General features: G+C 34.1%; 3 protein-coding genes across 4 annotated transcripts; 1 reads left to right on the top strand and 2 right to left on the bottom strand.

Annotated features, from left to right (window-relative positions):
- Window positions 1–1,343: 1,343 nt before the first annotated feature.
- LOC106757236 (glucosamine 6-phosphate N-acetyltransferase) lies at window positions 1,344–3,047 on the bottom strand. Of its 2 annotated transcripts, XR_002667356.1 has the most exons (3): window positions 2,883–3,047; window positions 2,247–2,785; window positions 1,344–1,564 (listed from the first exon to the last, which is right to left on the bottom strand). XR_002667356.1 is itself a non-coding variant. In XM_014639862.2 (2 exons), exon 2 carries the CDS (start codon window positions 2,777–2,779, stop codon window positions 2,312–2,314), a length of 468 nt encoding a protein of 155 aa, XP_014495348.1. In that variant the 5' UTR covers window positions 2,780–2,785; window positions 2,883–3,047; the 3' UTR covers window positions 1,980–2,311. The 2 variants fall into 2 exon arrangements, 1 of the variants encoding a protein (XP_014495348.1); XM_014639862.2 differs by lacking the exon at window positions 1,344–1,564 and having other exon boundaries at window positions 1,980–2,785.
- Window positions 3,048–4,151: 1,104 nt separating this feature from the next.
- LOC106757781 (cell division protein FtsZ homolog 2-1, chloroplastic) lies at window positions 4,152–10,209 on the bottom strand. The gene is made up of 8 exons (XM_014640571.2): window positions 9,979–10,209; window positions 8,993–9,726; window positions 8,255–8,554; window positions 7,804–7,894; window positions 6,622–6,746; window positions 5,931–6,023; window positions 4,678–4,743; window positions 4,152–4,571 (listed from the first exon to the last, which is right to left on the bottom strand). The coding sequence occupies exons 2-8, from the start codon at window positions 9,617–9,619 to the stop codon at window positions 4,443–4,445; spliced, it is 1,431 nt and encodes a 476-aa protein (XP_014496057.1). The 5' UTR covers window positions 9,620–9,726; window positions 9,979–10,209; the 3' UTR covers window positions 4,152–4,442.
- Window positions 10,210–10,725: 516 nt separating this feature from the next.
- LOC106756793 (iron-sulfur assembly protein IscA-like 1, mitochondrial) lies at window positions 10,726–14,825 on the top strand. The gene is made up of 3 exons (XM_014639377.2): window positions 10,726–11,081; window positions 12,146–12,263; window positions 14,354–14,825. The coding sequence occupies exons 1-3, from the start codon at window positions 10,892–10,894 to the stop codon at window positions 14,448–14,450; spliced, it is 405 nt and encodes a 134-aa protein (XP_014494863.1). The 5' UTR covers window positions 10,726–10,891; the 3' UTR covers window positions 14,451–14,825.
- The last annotated feature ends 234 nt before the right edge of the window (window positions 14,826–15,059 follow it).

Genomic DNA, 15,059 nt, shown 5'->3' with positions numbered 1-15,059 from the left:
CTATATTTAGGAGTTTGTTTCAATTGAGTCCTCTAATTTTGAAAGTAATCAATTAAGTTTTTAATTTTGTCAATTTGATTCAATAAAACTCTTTCCATTAACTGCAAATAACGCCGTAAAGTTTTTTAACATATGATATGCTGACACTTCAAGGTGGGACAATTTCAAGTGCATAGATGGATTAATTTTTTTTAAAATTATTGACAAATAAATTAATAAATAAAAATAAATCAATAAATGAAATTAGTAAACATATTAAAACTATGTTTCTTAATTAAGATTCTTGACTGAGTCGTGGATGAAAATAGAGAAAGAATGTTCTACTAATGAGCTTCGGCCGGAGCATCTCATCGTCAAAGCCAGATAATTTGTTACAGCCAGCATTGTCTGTGGTTTGATAGCTAAATATTTTAAACACTATAAACTGAACTATTGTCAGTTTATATTGCCTCATGAAGAATTGAATAAGAATGAGACACAATTTAATTATGCTTTGGATTGTCTAAACTTAAAAAAAAGCTAATTAATACAAAAATTAACAAAATAAAAATCCCCAATTAAGATGCTAAAATTAAATCAGAAATAAAAACTTATAAGTTTAATATGAGAAAATTAAATCTAAAATTGCAATAATAGAACATCAACAGGACCATAGACAAAAAATCTTTCTAACTGTGATGAATTGATGATTGAAAGAAAAAATTGATAGGAAAATACTTCACCACAAAGCACGAAGCAAGATAAACATAAAAAGATAGTTTATGCAGTTAACTGCACTGTAACGGTAAAGGTTCAGTTTTTTAAACTGAACCACAAAATGGTATAATTTAGTTATTTGTAAAAATAGTTTAGTTTTTATAGTTTAATATAGTACAAATAAACTATAGTTTAGTGCAATTAGATTAATTATACCCAACCCTAGCTATGAGGGAATTGACGTCAGAATTGGAACTGAGGACCAACTTGTGCCACCTGAGAAATTGAGTTCTCAATACAAGGAAAAAGAAAAGGGAATGGGTAACCTCAGAGGCTAGGAGACGGACAGGGTTTGATATTATAGGGGCAAAAAATCTTCTTTTTGTCTTTTATGTTGGGGGAAGGTAAAGAACCAGAGCACAGTAAAAAATGAAAATTGATAATTATGTTGACAAAACTAGGAGAAAACAATTGATACTTATTGGAGCAATCAAAACTATGAAGTGTCCAAAATTATGTCATCCCAGACAATATGATGACTCAGATACAATAGTGATATTAAACTCTGCAAAAAGCATCTGAGTAGTATTCATACACATTGAATTCAACAGCAACATGTAAAATACCATCACATATAGGAAACAAGGAACATAGGCAATGCCTAATAGGCAGTAGTTATATAAGTGACATCAAGAAAAACAAACAAAACTCAACGGACCATGTACATATTCAGAATTGTTTGACTAGAACTTAGCATAGCATATTAATTAGTAAAAACTACAAACAATCATGGATCCGCAAATAAAAACCATTCCTCCTAATGCTTCCATACCTTTCCAAATTTGACACTATTATAACAGTTCGGAATCTGCCAATAAAGCTCAAATTTTAATAGCAAACCTTTAGAGCAATATCAAGCTTAATCCAACTGAATATAACATACATCATAATCTATTTCTGCAACTAATAATGATGTAACCAATCATACAATATTTTCCAGTAAGAAGAAATACCGAGTCGACTGAAACCAACCAATAGTCTACATAACCAATAGTCCAAGAAGAAATACATCACATCACAATACAACAATAACCAAATCTTAACCCCTTACCAGGGTAGTCATAAAAAGATCAACCCCGTTTTATGTTGGCTACAGTTGACTAGTTTAAAACGAACGTATAATCCAATACGAAGCCGTAGAAAATCCGAAATCGTCAGAGATCTATTTAAAACAGGATTTTATCAATTTACTAAGAAAGCCTAACAATATCATGGACTACTTATTATCGTAGCAACCAAATCATTAGAAATATTAGACGTGTAATCTCTTTTTCAAGAGGTTATGCAATGTCGAAATCTTAAAACGAAGATCAACATGAAGAATATAAATTTATTTTTAAAAATAGCCCCTAAGATTCACCGATAATGCCAAACAACTTAGCATCACGTCAATTTGAGCGACCAAATTTATCGTTGCAGAAAAAAAAGCACATCACACGGCATGACACATAATCGTAATTGAATTAAGCAGAGTCCAGAAGCTTCATTACCCCAACATTATTAGCCTCCCAGGGCTTGTCGAATCCAACATCAACGAAGGCGAGACAGTAGCAAACTAGTTGTGAGCAAAATACATAGCCATCTGAATGGATTTGTTGTGGAAGCCACATTTCTCGTAGAACGCCTTATTGTCGAGGCTGCAATCAAGAATGACCTTATAGCATCCCATGGAACGCGCATGCTCCGTCAGGAAGCTGATGATTCTCTTTCCCAAATGCTTCCCACGAGCGCTGGAATCTACAACAACGTCCTCAATATGCCCAACTTTGCCACAATTTCTCAAAAATTTCTTCTCAATAAACACGCTTCCCGTCGCAATGATCTTTCCAGAAGCCTCGTCTTCAATCACGCCGATAACGTGGTCATCTCCAACGGCACTGAGCTCTCGAAATCGATTCTCGAAATCTCTGTCAGAGACGGAATCGCAAACGCTGAGCTGCTGCAGCAACTCGATGAAGCCTTTGCTCTTGTCTGAGATCTCTAATTTCCGAACTCCGTACTTCTGTTCCTCACTGTTTTCCATCTTCTCCTGTGAGATTCAAACCGAATCACAAAAACGAAATGCGAAAACTAAAACAAAAACAAATTGCAATCATAGAGGTTCCGATTTTTTTTCACGTTCTTACGCTTTGTACCGAAGAAAGCACGATTCCTGGGATTGATTTTTGGAGGACCGACGTTCATCTGCATTTGCTTTGTGTCTTGCGTGATTCTTTCTTTTAGCCAATCAGGTTGAGCTATCTGATTTTCTTTTGCGTTCTTTCTCTCACGGTGCTAATATTTATCATTTTCTTCGTCGATAATGGTACTTTTCTTTTACTTTCATTTAACATTTTCTCTCCTTACTTTTCCCTCTCTTTTTCGTGAAAAATATTTTTTCCTTAAAAATACAAAAGTTATAATTTCTATAAAAGCTGTCAATCGAAAAAACCTTTTCCTTTTTCAGGTGTCAGAAAATATATTTTTTTTTTCCGAGTTTAACAAGGAGAAATAATTTTTAACATTTGAGATCAATGGCAACTTCTTCTGTCAATTTCATAATATATTAAAGTGGAGGATAGAGAAATAAAACAGTAATAATATGATATCATTATTTCAACATTTTTTCCGAGTTAGTGGGAGTAACTGTGTAATAACTAATTAAAGAAAAACAGAAAAAGAAGGTACATATAGTATTGTTTATGATATTCCTTAATGTTTATGTTAAAACATGTATTTCTTAGTCTTCGAGTGACAACATTAACATCATATAAAGTGGAAAAAAAAAATTGGAATAGAGAAAATAATATTTTTTTTCTTGAACTTATGGCTTCATTTAAGCATGCCAACAGTTTTAGCCTTTAAGAAAATAGAAACTTGATTGATATTTCTAGCAGATAAAAATAATATTTATAAAAAATAATGCTATATTGATAGACACGGTTTCGCGAGTCATGCCATCATGCCACATTTATCCTAAAACATTAGTTAGGAAAATAAAAGGAGAAGTTTATATGAAAAATATTTAAAATACAATAGAATAATTTATTTCTACGATTCTCAGTAAAATATATTTTCTGATGGTTGGCTGGAAGAGAAAAAGAAATACGGAAAATGAATTTTAATTTGATGATTTAGTAGAAAATAAACAGAGAAGATGAAATTAAAAAAAAAATAAAAGTGAGTCTCATTATTAATACTTTTTCAATCTATTATTTTTTGTCAAAATTTCTCCTTATCCTTTATCTATTTCCTTTCCACCAAACACCTTTATGGTTACATATTTTTTCCTCATCCATTTTATTTTCATGTACTGTATTTCTCAAAACAGACCATTATAGACTAGGAGAGCTTCACCTGGTCTTTGAGAAAGTGAAACGTTCTCGGTTTTCTCTTCGGAACCAAGAATTGTCATGTATACGAATTTAATCTTGAGTTGCTGGTAACACTAACAAGCCTTGACCATACTGATATATTCTCTGTACAAAAGTACAAACTAATAAATTTATTAGAACATTCCAACAAGCCTCAACTCAACACAAAGGTTTGGAAAGTGCTTTGCTTTCCTGAACACTGTATACACAAAAGGACCTAAAAATGTAAAAGAGGGCAAAACAGGACCTAATGCCTAAGCTGATGAGATTTGTATCCCTAAAATTTGTCTGGTAAAGAGATGCGAGGGATTAAAGAACTTGAGCGAAAGGTTATTAAACTCTTGGATAACGTGAGCGCCCCTTCTTCTTTAAGAATTCAGGGATCTCAACAAAACCACCATCAGTGAAAGAGGAAGACCGCCTATTGATACCAATGGTTTCTCCTTGTATGAGTTGACTGCCCTGCATTTTGGACAGAAAGCACCATCATGTAGGTATTGGACCAGAGAGGGGAGGAGGGACTGGGAATAGGGGTGGCTAATTGGCGCACGAAGGGAAGAGGTCATACCTGTGTAGGCCTCCCTTCACTTTCCTCTTGACGCTTGAATCCAGTTGCAATTAGTGTTATGCTTACCTATTAAATGCCAAATTTGAAAAATGATAGAACAGTATGAGTATTAAATAACATATGTCGCATAAAATTAACATAAAAGCACAAATCTTAAAAGAGAAAATGTTTTAAGTTCATAAATGATAGGAGAGAGTTTAAAATTTATTTTATCCTCTGAAGACCTAAATAAACAATCGAGTGCTCAAAATTAACTTTCGGTGACAATAAAAGCTGTAAAGAAAGGACAAATGTCTTTAGAAGGGCATTCATAGTAGCACATTTCATCTCTCGAAAGAGAGTATAATTTTAAAAATTATGTTTGAGTTGTGGTATTTTAGGTGTGGTGTAGAAGGAGGAGGATAGATAAGAAAGAACGAAATACTAATTGACATTAACTGAAATGTATTACAATGTATGGATGGATTCAACATGTTCATACAACCAAGAGGACCCTTATCTATTTACTTACTCTAAGTGGTTAAGAAAACAAATTAGGAAAGGAAAAAAAAAAACGACTAATCCCACGAGAGAGAATGATAAAACATTTTTTGAAATTTTCAGTTATTCTATCAAATTAGATGACAAGTAAAAAGTGCAATTTAAGCATGTTTCAAGTGAAAAGTGTCATTTATATAAAAACGATAATCCTAAATAGTACACTGTAGGTAGGAGTACCTAAAATGTTTATGAAACGTGAGATGCACATGGCGAATATTTGAAGTGTGTGTGCTTGTTAGGGGTTGGATAGTTTATGAAAGAAGGAAGAAAAAGAAGGCCCAAGGCCCACCTGTTTGGGCGGTGAGGCAGTGAGATACAGCGGGTAGTACGGGTTGTATGGGTATATATAGAATAAAACGTTTTACTGTGATTAGTCAGAGAAATCATATACTTTTGTATAGACAGGTTTCTACACCAGGAGAAAGGGGTTAGGCCCTCATTGACCCGTGTTCTTTCTTTCATCTCAGTAAATAATATATACCCATTATTTGATTCTCTATGTGCAAAAGTGCGTATCAGTGAGTGAGATATTCAGTTAGGATCTTCCTCTCGGATTCCTAACAGTGCTTCCTAGAAAGAAAAGGATAATTCTAGGTCTTGAACGCACTGCACAGTGGTAATGTTGCCTAACTCATCCATAGGAAGAGGAATATTGACATGACATATAATTGTTGGTATAAATGATATTCAAGGGCTTGCACAGCTTAACTTACTTGACCACTGAGTGATGGATCTATTACTGCTCCAAATATCAAATTAGCAGTGGGATCCACAAGATCATATATAACTTCAGCTGCAGCATTTACCTGTAAATAATAATATTTATATCCATAGCATACAAAAGACCATAATAAATATATGGGGTATGACGAAATTAATAGATTGCAGATTGTTAAACAGGTAGCCATTAAGAGTTCAGAACCGAAGGGTTGCTTATTTTATTTCTTTGCTCACGAAATGGATGCCAATATATGCCTCAAAGAATTATTTAGTCCCTTCAAAAACAAGCTAGCTTGCCTGTAAAGTATGACTACAGAATTATAGTAATTGGATTACTAGATGGACTTGTGTGTCTTATAAATATATTTATAAGTCTCAGACTTTTAATCTTTGCCTAATATCATATCCATGTAAAACCTATACAATTCACAATCATCTTAATCATGTGAGAAAGTATCATGATGGAATTCAGCACATGGTCACAAGGTTCAATTATTCAGAAAATCGTAACTTCAGTGGTTGTTATATAACCCAGATTCCAAAGGAAAAGGGGAAGATTGTATTTCAAAATAAAAAAAGGAGAACGAAAGAAAGAATAAGGGGAAAAAAGCATCTTGTACGTACTCAGATCAAACGACTACAAAATAAAGATAACCCTGTAAAGGACCAGGAATTGCTAGCTACCTCAAATAAGGTCAAATCACTTCCACCAGTTATGTTCCATACGATTCCAGTTGCCCTTTCTATGCCAATATCTAATAAAGGTGATTGGATGGCATTTAGCGCAGCATCTCTTGCCCTTGTTTTCCCTTCAATATAAAAAAATCAAGATAAATTTCAATTTTTCAATAATAAATGAAACTATGGATCAAGATATGCTCATCAATTTGGAGGCCCTCCTCCTTCCCCATAAAAAAGTGTACAGCAATAGGAGAATAATATATTTGTATTTTAATAATTGATCAGCACAGGGTTATAATTTTATTGTCGAGGACTGGGAATGAATGTTCTACATAAATGTGTATTTCTCCACAACTTTAAAGTGCCATAACCTTCAGAATTCATTATACAATCTTCATCTTGCTTTGTTTGGATTTGCAATATAAGACAGTTGCAAGTTGAAGCTTTCAACTCTCAAGGCAATGCCTCTAAAACAACTTCGGTCAAATAATCCTTCCCCTTAAGTTATAGACATGATCCATATGATAAGGTAATGTTTATAATTGTCTTTCTTCATACATAGTTCAAGCAACACAATACCATCTACAGACATTAATATAATTTAGTTAGCAATGCAGAGGTTTAGAAGCAACCCATTGCCATAAACTAAATTTGAGTACTAGCTTTGAAACGAGAGGACTTTCAGGACATACACTCTTTCTAAGCAAGCCACGTGAGATGTAACTTCTACATCAAGTATCTCCCTTCTTTCACATTTTTTATTCCTAATTCGAATTTTAATTTGATACATCATAGAAAATTTGAGTTTTGTATTGGCTACCAAGAGGCCAACACAACCCTCCTCCTTCACAAATATATATCAATGAGTATTAATTCAAATAATTCATTTTCATAATCTTATTAATTTCAAAAGTATCATCTCTTTCATTTATTACTATCTATTACAATAAATTCTCGTTAGTGAGAGTGAAGACATTTATTATACATTTTTCTTTCTTAAAGATACCTGATTTCTCAACAATGAATCAATGATACTTTTTGTTTTAAATTTATATTTTAAAATTTAATTAATTTAGAAATAACCATACAATGTACGGAAAACTCGCTAGTTATTTAGGTCAAATAGAAGATCAGGATTCAGGACCAGCAATGGATCTCCATCTGCAGTTCCCATCCCATACATACCAGTTGCAGTTCCTATCCCCATAAGTGAAGAACCTGCATTGGCCATTATAGCTCGAACATCAGCAAAGTCGACATTCACCAATCCTGGTATCTGCAATTAATTAACAAAATCAGTATTAGAGATTTCAGACTAACACCATCAACTTTGAGACATGGGAAATATATAACCAGGTCATCTGATTAGTGGGATGGCCAGAGTATTTTTGTCTACATGTGTTCAAAATTGATAGCAGAGAATGTGAGAGTTGTAGCAAATAAACTAATGGTAAAACATAATTTTGAACTAACATATTAAACAGATTAGTAAACAGGTAAGGACTGCTGAATTGTCAAAAAATCCCTCAAGGTTTCCATATCATTCTTTACTCCATTTACAATCAAGATTTGATAGGAGAAAAAGAAGCAAAAGGAATGTAATTGTTTGTGTTCAAAGATCTTAATGATTCCGTACCGTAATAATATCAGATATACCACGTACACCTTGTCGAAGAATATCATCAGCCAGATTGAATGCTTCAGTTACAGGGGTAGATTGAGAAACTGCAGTCAGCAGTTTATCATTTGGAATAACTATCAGTGTATCAACATTATCTCTTAAGGCTGCAATTCCTTCTTGTGCTTGAACTGCCCGCCTTCGTCCTTCAAAAGAAAAGGGAGTTGTGACAATACCAACAGTCAGTATACCCATTGACTTTGTGATACCAGCAATAACTGGAGCTCCGCCAGTGCCAGTTCCTCCACCCATTCCGGCCTGCACAAGTGAATTCTAGTTTTTCAAATTTACTGGCAACAGTGAACAGTTTTGTAGAACTGGAAAATTTTGAAAAATGATAAAGTTGAGGATTTAAAAAATCATGAACTGCCGGTTACTTGTTTCTAACAGACCTTAATCAACAATTATAATTAATAAAAAAATTGAAAACAATAAAGACCAGAATATTATACATTTCCTGATAATTTCCTCCTAAAATTGATAAAGAAAACATTGCATGCACGTTATTTGCCATCATAGATATTTCAACTTTTTAATTGCTTACAAACATATATTCTGGTACTACAATAGAGCATATATGTTAAAACCAAGACAGGTAGTGGTGAGAAAGGCATTACAAACAAAATTCACAATGCAAACCTGCCACGCAGTTAGCATAAGCTATATCTCTAAGGAAAAGTGGTTAACAGAACATACAGTGACAAAGACCATGTCAGCTCCATAAACTGCCTCCTGTATTGATTCCTTGCTTTCCTTGGCAGCATTCATACCAATCTCAGGGTTACCACCAGCGCCAAGACCTCGCGTAAGCTCCTCACCGATTTGCAACCGGTTCTGAGGAATGACTGGTGACATTCTCATGGCTTGAATATCAGTATTAACAATCCAGAACTCCACGCCATTCATGGAACTCTCAATCATACGATTGACTGCATTTGACCCACCTCCACCCACACCAATGACTTTGATCTTAGCTTCATTGTAGTTACTTGGATTCATGGTAGCTTCTAAGCTTTCAGCCACCTTTCCACCTGATATTCTAGGTCCAGGGTTATTCAATGCACTCCCTCCTTCTCCTCTAAGCATTGAAACCTCAGGGTGCAGATCCAGAAAAGGATCCTTGCGACTGATACTGTGGGAATTCGTGGAGCACTTCACTTGAATCGAACCACACTTTCTGCTGCTGCCAAACACGTACTTGCTTTCTTGAATTTTCAAAGAGCACGATCTGACACCGTGATTCTCAGAAATTATTCTTCCTCCAACAACAGCTAGCACCCCCGCTGAATTTCTAGAATTCGAAGGTGCATAATAGGTAGCCATTTTCACAGTACTGAAATAGCAGCTTCTGATAAATTCACGAAAAAATTAGCAGCAGTAAATTCAATACGTGAATGTTGCAATTCGCTCGAAATTCCTTCGTCCTTTACCTGTCAGCAAAATAAATAAGTAAATAAAATAATAAAGAATCACCGAATTTTAGGTCATGCGTGAAAAAAATGAAGTAAACAACGCCAGAGTGTAGTTCATATAGTGCGGCGGTGATAATAGAAGTGAATGAAATGCGCGAAAAGGGAGAATCGGCGAATGTTACACTTAAAAAGCATAAAAATGGAGATGTGTAATGTGAAAGTTGAAGAGTAAATGCGAAAGATTTTGGAGATTAGAGGAAGAGAGAAAACCTGCGAAAACTGAAGGGTTCTGAGAGAGTGAGAGAAGCATTTGAGTGGTGATATGGAGAGGAGCAGTGGAATTATTCTCTCAGAACGAGCGTGTCTGCATTTTGAGGTGTTTTGTTTTTGTTGATAAGTGAGAAATGAAATTGGTCCGCAAGGTGGGTTTTGTTTGGGTGCGATGAGCGTCCCAATGCCAACGCCAACAACATATACAGACAGGACAGCTTTGGAATTGAAAACCCCTACTCGACCAGAGGGCTTTTCTTTTCAACAACCTGTTAGAACAAAATTAATCTTCTTAAATTAAATGAAAATGAATAACTAAATATATTTTATGCTTAATTAAATAAATTTAATACTCACTGACAATATAAACTATTTTACATCATTAACCAATAATATTATTATTCATATAATTTTAAAATATTTTTCACTGAAATAAGTTTACAAAATTTAAATAATTATTATAAAAATTATCAAGTTTGTTATATGTATATTTAGATTAGAGTATAAAATTATTACATAAGTTATTGAATAATAAATGAATTTTATTTTATTATCTAAAAAGGTAAATTTTATTAATTGCATGTTTGCATCTGTGTAAATGATTCGTGTCAAAATGCTGAGTTATCACATAAGTAATATTTGCTTCATACATATCTAGATATAAAATTATTTTGAATTATTAATGTATTTATGTATAATTTGTCTAATAACTGTACATTGTTGTTTGAGCTTTGATAAAATTACCGGAGAGGTGACAGACAGATAGAATTAGGCCACACAAGCACAGAGCATAGGTTTCATCAGGAACGTTCTACGAATAGCCTAGCATAGCCACAAACGTGGTGGCCACGCGCCAAACCTGAAAAAGAGAGGAACCGTCCTAAAACAACGGGATACGGATAGTTAATCTTCGATGGCTTCGAAGGCGATGAGCGTGGCAGCGGAGAAGATAGGGACGGCGGCGCGCCGCCAAGCTGTGTCGTTGACAGATGCCGCAGCCTCGCGAATACGGCAGCTCCTACAGCAGCGTCAGAGGCCCTTCTTGAAGCTCGGAGTCAAGGCTCGCGGCTGCAATGGATTATCTTACACCCTCAATTACGCAGGTCTCTCACTCTTTCTGTTAATCTATTCTCGAAATATCGTATATCTTGTAGATTTGTGGAACATTTTTTCTCTGATAACTTAGCTGAATCCAATTTGATTATGAGTTTTTCGTCCTGAAATCCCTACGGTTTAATCATAGGAGAAGGTTGATCCTAAATGATTTAGCTTAGGCTCGTTAAATTACCTTTCTTACGTATATGATTATCCATTCGGTTTTTTAATCTTCGAAAGGAGTGTTCGACGATTTGCTTTTCCAGGAATTTTGCATCGGTGCTTGTGAATGACCGATTTTTGTCGATTTTTATGCTATGCTCCTATGTTTATCGTCTTTGAGATCGCGTCTCATCATAATCTGGATTGGTTTACTGTGTTTTTTTTGTTGGATGTTTTGTCTTTGGTTTCATATCATACCGCGTTTACGCACACTAGCGTGAAAATGCTTAATTTATTGTCTTCAGAAATAAGAGTTATGGACGATTAAAATGAGTAAGTAAAATTTGAAGTCTCATCTAAGATGATGAAATACGTCATACCTTAAGGAAGTGACCAACTACGTAAGTACTAAGACGATGAATGTAAGTGATGGCAACAGTCAACAAGAAGGACTTTTATCCATTGGGTGAAGTCTGCTGCATGCATCATTCATCACCATGGTGCTCTATTGAAAATTTAAACGTTTTTAACTTGTCTTAGTTCACCTCTAAAAATTATGTTAACTCGTCTCTTATGAAACTTGTATTTCATTGTCATACTGTTACACAACTCAAGTTTAGAAGATATTCCTCCCGTGATTAATTGACTCCTAATACACCATTAGTCAAACACATGCACTGAGGTATGTCAAATAATAGGGTAAATAAGAAAAATTGACCTTTGGTGGTAATAAATTCTCATATAAATCTCAAGTCCTAAATATGAGTAACATGGATAAAAGTTTAATACTGTTGGGAATTTTCTATTTTTGTTTACTGATTATTCCTTTCAATTGTGGTGAGCTGGAGATGGATGTATTACTGCACTGAGTTATGACCTTTCAAATTAAGTTTCCTGTTGTTTTTGACAGATGAAAAAGGAAGGTTTGATGAGTTGGTTGAGGATAAGGGTGTTAAGATATTGATTGATCCAAAGGCCCTTATGCATGTCATTGGAACTAAAATGGATTTTGTAGATGACAAACTAAGGTAAATATTTTCCCTAACACTTTCTCTTCATGCTCAACTTGTATTTTTCTTCTGTTTTTGCTATGTTTTATTTGTTGTATTGTGATTTGAGAATTGGATGATAATTCTATCTATAAGCCGTAATCATATTTTGGTTGGGACTTGGGACTCAGATATGTTAAGATTATCGTTTTAAACTGCTCCATCTACATTAAAATAAGTTGTTGATTGCTTATCCCTTTTTCTGTTGGTTTCTTTTTAGATGTAGAAATTCATCCTCTACCAATTATCAGTTTCCGTGGGAACTGTCTGAAATTGGGAAGCATTCATATTTTTAATAATTCATTGTTACTCTTGTTAATTGAATCCGCTGTGCCAATTTTCTGGATGTAAAACTGAATATTTTAGGGATAATTTTCATTCAAAGTTGTTATTGAGGATTTCTGTCTATTCTGGTTCTGGCGGTTAAAATTGGACTCATTATGACATAATAGCACATGAAAGAAAGTAGATCAGATGTTTGAGCTTGTTATTCGCTTACTTCTAATTGAATACTTCCGGATATATGTGTGTTCTAATTGATCTTAATTATTGATCTGTATCATTAACTAATATAGTAGAGCACGAACTACAAACTATGTGTCCAAGTAGGTAGATTTGAAATCTTATTTCTTCGTACTCTCAACACAGATGATGTAATTCGATCATCAAATAATCATACTTGATTACTTCCAAAACATATATAGAATCTTTTTTAAGGGAATTTAGTTTATAAAGTATATCCATGTTAGTAATGAGAGGTTTGTGTGAATGCTTTGGTAACTGTTTTCTGTTATTCTTTAGGAGAACCACGTAATTAGTCTATGGTCATACTGTCATGGTGGCATCGACTTCACTTTAAACCCATACCCAAATCTGTTAAGTGTCTACAAAAGTTACATTCGGGCTCTTCCACCTTGAAAAGATAAAAAGAAACACAGTATTAAAACAAGTAGTGCGTGTGTTCCACTACTGTAACAGAATTTAATGCTTGTTAATTTTTGAGTATTAAAACTAGTAGTCTAGTGGTGTATGTAGGATGGAATTTAATGACTTCTAATTTATTTTATCNCCTTTCTTTATACAACCATGTTGGCCTGTGATTAAATAAAACAAATAAGAATAAGCATTTCATCCCTGTTAATTAATTGNGATTACCTCAAGAAATGTGCACCTTACCATTATTGGCTAGTTCACTNAATTCTTTATACAGTAAAACAGTTAAGAGCACAACTAACACTTGCAATGTTTAAAGTACANGACTTATGACATGCAGAAGTCTGTTTGTTTCATAGATGAGATACGCTAAATAAGTAATTTACAGTGTTATTGAATAGAGACACATAATCAGTCGTGCAGAAACTGTTACTCAAAAACAAATATATTCAAAGCTTATGACAGATATTGGTAGACACATACATCGCATTGTATGAAATCGTCCCATCACAAAACTTTCTCCTTATTGGAAACCAGCTAATTATACAGTTTAAGTCACAGGCAAATATATTCTTACTGCAGGCATAACATATTTGCTGTAAGAGTTGAATCCAGACATAATGTCATTATTATGATTTCTAAATACTGAATATGTGTGTGTAGAGAAAGAGAATTGAAACCCAAATGCAACAATATATTAAATATATTAAGCTTTAGAAGACATTAATTTGATTAGATTCTCTTCAACGGAATGTAGCTTACGTTTTATCTTNATTTAGGAATTACATGTTTGGGCATTGATCTGCCTGTGACAGAAACTATATACCACCTCTGTTACTCTCACTGTGCGTTAATTCGAGCTTTTGGAGTAGNCAATTATTTCCTGTGCATTGTGTTATGCTTACCTCTGGTAATGAATAGTGTTTTTTCTATCTCAAATATATGTAGAAAAATGTCTGCATCACTGAAGGACGCTGTTAATGAAAGGGCATGAAAATTATTGTACAGTTTTTGTGTTCGTTTTTGTTGTTGGTTCATCTGTTTTCTTCCTTTCTTTTTTTCCTAATGTGANCTGCTGCTGCCTTGTTATTTTTGCTTTTATTTTAACCGCTACTCTTTTCTGCTTCTCCTGTCAGATCGGAATTTATTTTCGTCAATCCAAATTCTAAAGGTCAGTGTGGTTGTGGTGAATCTTTCATGACAACAGGCAGTAGTGGCTCTTCTAAGTCATGAAATGATTAAAATCGCTATTCAACTTGCTGTGGATCCTCACGTATAAAGTAGTCCTGTCACTAATAGATAGACATACAAGTACAACTAATGGATTTCTACAATTCTGCCTGTTTCAACGAGGAAAAGGAGAGCTTTAGGTGTTCAGAACAAAAGGATACTGAGACTGACGTGGTCTCAGTATACGAGTTTTCTGGAGCTGATGCTAATAAGGCCTATCATTTGTTCGGATGATTCTTATTCATCATGTAATTCTTTAAATCATGAAAATTGTAGTTTGTAGTTTAACAATATATCTTGGAAATAACTTGAGTTTAAAATATCATGTAACGCATTCAGAACTGAAGAAACTTTTCTTAGAATTCTTTGGTCAGCTTAGATATCACGCTTTCACTTGAATTATTACGAATTATCATTTCTGGTTGAATGGCATGGCCTTAAGCTACACAAGCCGGGACCTAGGGAAAGAAACTGCATTCAGTTCTTGTATTTCACATTTTTATTATGTTTGTATTTTACATGTGACCTGACTATAATGGCACGAGATGCTTCGTGAATTGAAAATTGTTAATCATAAATGTTTGTAGGACAAGATTCTTACTTGTTTTTTAC

Source organism: Vigna radiata, chromosome 3, assembly GCF_000741045.1.
Source record: "Vigna radiata var. radiata cultivar VC1973A chromosome 3, Vradiata_ver6, whole genome shotgun sequence".
NCBI lineage: Eukaryota > Viridiplantae > Streptophyta > Magnoliopsida > Fabales > Fabaceae > Vigna > Vigna radiata.
The sequence above is the reverse complement of the archived record's forward strand: the minus strand, read 5'-3'. Positions and strand labels throughout refer to the sequence as shown.

Coding starts and splice junctions, on each gene's coding strand:
- LOC106756793 (XM_014639377.2), top strand. CDS start 10,892: ATGGCTTCGAAGGCGATGAGCGTGGCAGCGGAGAAGATAGGGACGGCG. Junction 11,082..12,145: donor TTACACCCTCAATTACGCAG/GTCTCTCACTCT, acceptor TGTTTTTGACAG/ATGAAAAAGGAAGGTTTGAT. Junction 12,264..14,353: donor TTTGTAGATGACAAACTAAG/GTAAATATTTTC, acceptor TTCTCCTGTCAG/ATCGGAATTTATTTTCGTCA.
- LOC106757781 (XM_014640571.2), bottom strand. CDS start 9,619: ATGGCTACCTATTATGCACCTTCGAATTCTAGAAATTCAGCGGGGGTG. Junction 6,747..7,803: donor GGGGATAGGAACTGCAACTG/GTATGTATGGGA, acceptor TTTATATTGAAG/GGAAAACAAGGGCAAGAGAT. Junction 4,572..4,677: donor GTGAAGGGAGGCCTACACAG/GTATGACCTCTT, acceptor TCCAAAATGCAG/GGCAGTCAACTCATACAAGG.
- LOC106757236 (XM_014639862.2), bottom strand. CDS start 2,779: ATGGAAAACAGTGAGGAACAGAAGTACGGAGTTCGGAAATTAGAGATC.